Here is a 1,653-nt window from a genome sequence, read left to right as displayed (position 1 = left end):
AATGTTGTCTGTGGATTGATTTGTTCCTCTTTTTTGTTTTTTCTTTTTTTTAACCGATGTCTGTGGTGCAGCAGTTAGACACTTTGCTGCTGCATGCACGAGACATTAGTTAGAATCCTGAGTGGGGATAAATATCTCGGTTATCTCGGTTTTTCTGCTGGGATTTTGTATCCCTTTCAACCTTGATTGGCCCTGACAGGCGGGGTGGAAGCCTGCCTCCTAAATGATCCAAACTGTCTTGATGGAGGCATCATAGAAACAGTTATGTTTAATTTTTTTTTGAACCCACATTTTTTCTGACTTGTCTTCCGCCCCCTCTCCTCAGATTCTGGAAGAACTGTGTCAGAAGAACCACTGGGGTAGCCCTGCCTACCAGCTGCACTCGGCGATCCAGAGAGACCCAGCTACCAACACGGACTGCCAGTTTTTCCTGTTCAAGGTACTTACTTTTACTTTTTCATCCTCTGTTGCCGTTAAGCGTCTAGGGGAGATGCTGTTTTCTATGGTAGGCCAGCTCCGCAGCTCTTTCAGTTGTGATGTTATGTTTTCTTACGGTTTCCTTGACACCCTGGATCCGCCTTTTGCGTGGCATTCCTCTTCCTTTATGGCTCGAGTGCTTGGTGTTGTAGGCTCTCGAGGCTGGCTGGTCAGGTGAAAAGGTATAGACGGATAAAGTTGTTCCCGCGTCCGATCCGGACATTGGGGAATGATGCCTTGTTAGTGAGACAACTTCCTGGGCCTTCGGCATATTGTGGTAGGGTGATAGGGTGGCCAGTTCCTTTCCACGCCGCCTTTACTTCCCCGACTCGATGTCAGGTACCCATTACTGCTGTGTGGGCAGGAGGGGGTGAAAAAAAATCCGTGTCAGAACCTAGGCTCGAACGCGGACTTTCCGCTTCGGAGAAGAGTTAAGGCTACCACAAAACCGCTGCCCTGTGAATAAAGGGAATGGGTGGTTAGCGGGTGCTCTGGTATGGTTAGCTTCTTCTTTCCTACCTAACGTCTATCGTCCTTATTTCCCCTTCTTCTTTTTTATGTTTGTTACTCTCTTGTAACACCTCTAATCTTCTGGCGCTCATATGACCTTATTGTGTTGCTAGCGCCGAAAAACCTCTACTAAAACTATTTTAAAAACGTCTAATAAAACTGAACAGAATATGGGGAGAAAAACTGCCAGACCCGGACAGTTTATGTCATTATGTCACGTGCAGCCATCTAACTTTACCATCCTCTTTGCACCAGCCCTTGTAGTTGTAGTCTTTGAGTGCCACTTTGACCCTTAGAGAAACATTAGACTAAGGCAAACAGTAGGTTGACAAGGTGTTAAAAAATTCCTGCCCTTTCTTGTTTGTTCTGGGTGAAAGCCCACCTAGGCCAGTGAGTAGGCCTATCTTTTATCATGATCATTGTTTGAAACTTGAAATAGAAATAAAACAACAAGCTACGGTGAGTGTGAGTGTGAGGCACGGTGTGTTGTGATACACAATCTGGTTTAATTAAAAGCTTGTGGCGACATATTCTGGTGTTCCAAAGGTTTCTTTTGTTTTTTTAAGAAGTAACACCCCTGGCCCCCACCCAGCCTTCCCGTTCCATTTTTTTCTTGTTAATTGGACACAAAAAAGCCTGGCAAGATCTCGTTTTTTTTCATATAAT

General features: G+C 45.1%; 1 protein-coding gene across 1 annotated transcript in view; it reads left to right on the top strand.

Moving 5' to 3' along the window:
• Positions 1-1,283, top strand: part of LOC101864249 (APOBEC1 complementation factor) — a gene marked incomplete in the record, with an annotated part of 35,414 nt that extends 34,131 nt beyond the window's left edge. The window contains 2 exon segments of the mRNA XM_013086647.1: positions 326-439; positions 1,212-1,283. Coding sequence (XP_012942101.1) covers positions 326-439; positions 1,212-1,283 — 186 coding nt within the window.
• Positions 1,284-1,653: the final 370 nt, after the last annotated feature.

Source organism: Aplysia californica, unplaced genomic scaffold (assembly GCF_000002075.1).
Source record: "Aplysia californica isolate F4 #8 unplaced genomic scaffold, AplCal3.0 scaffold00489, whole genome shotgun sequence".
Classification (NCBI taxonomy): domain Eukaryota; kingdom Metazoa; phylum Mollusca; class Gastropoda; order Aplysiida; family Aplysiidae; genus Aplysia; species Aplysia californica.
Note: the sequence above shows the minus strand (reverse complement) of the source record. Positions and strands in the feature narration are given on the sequence as shown.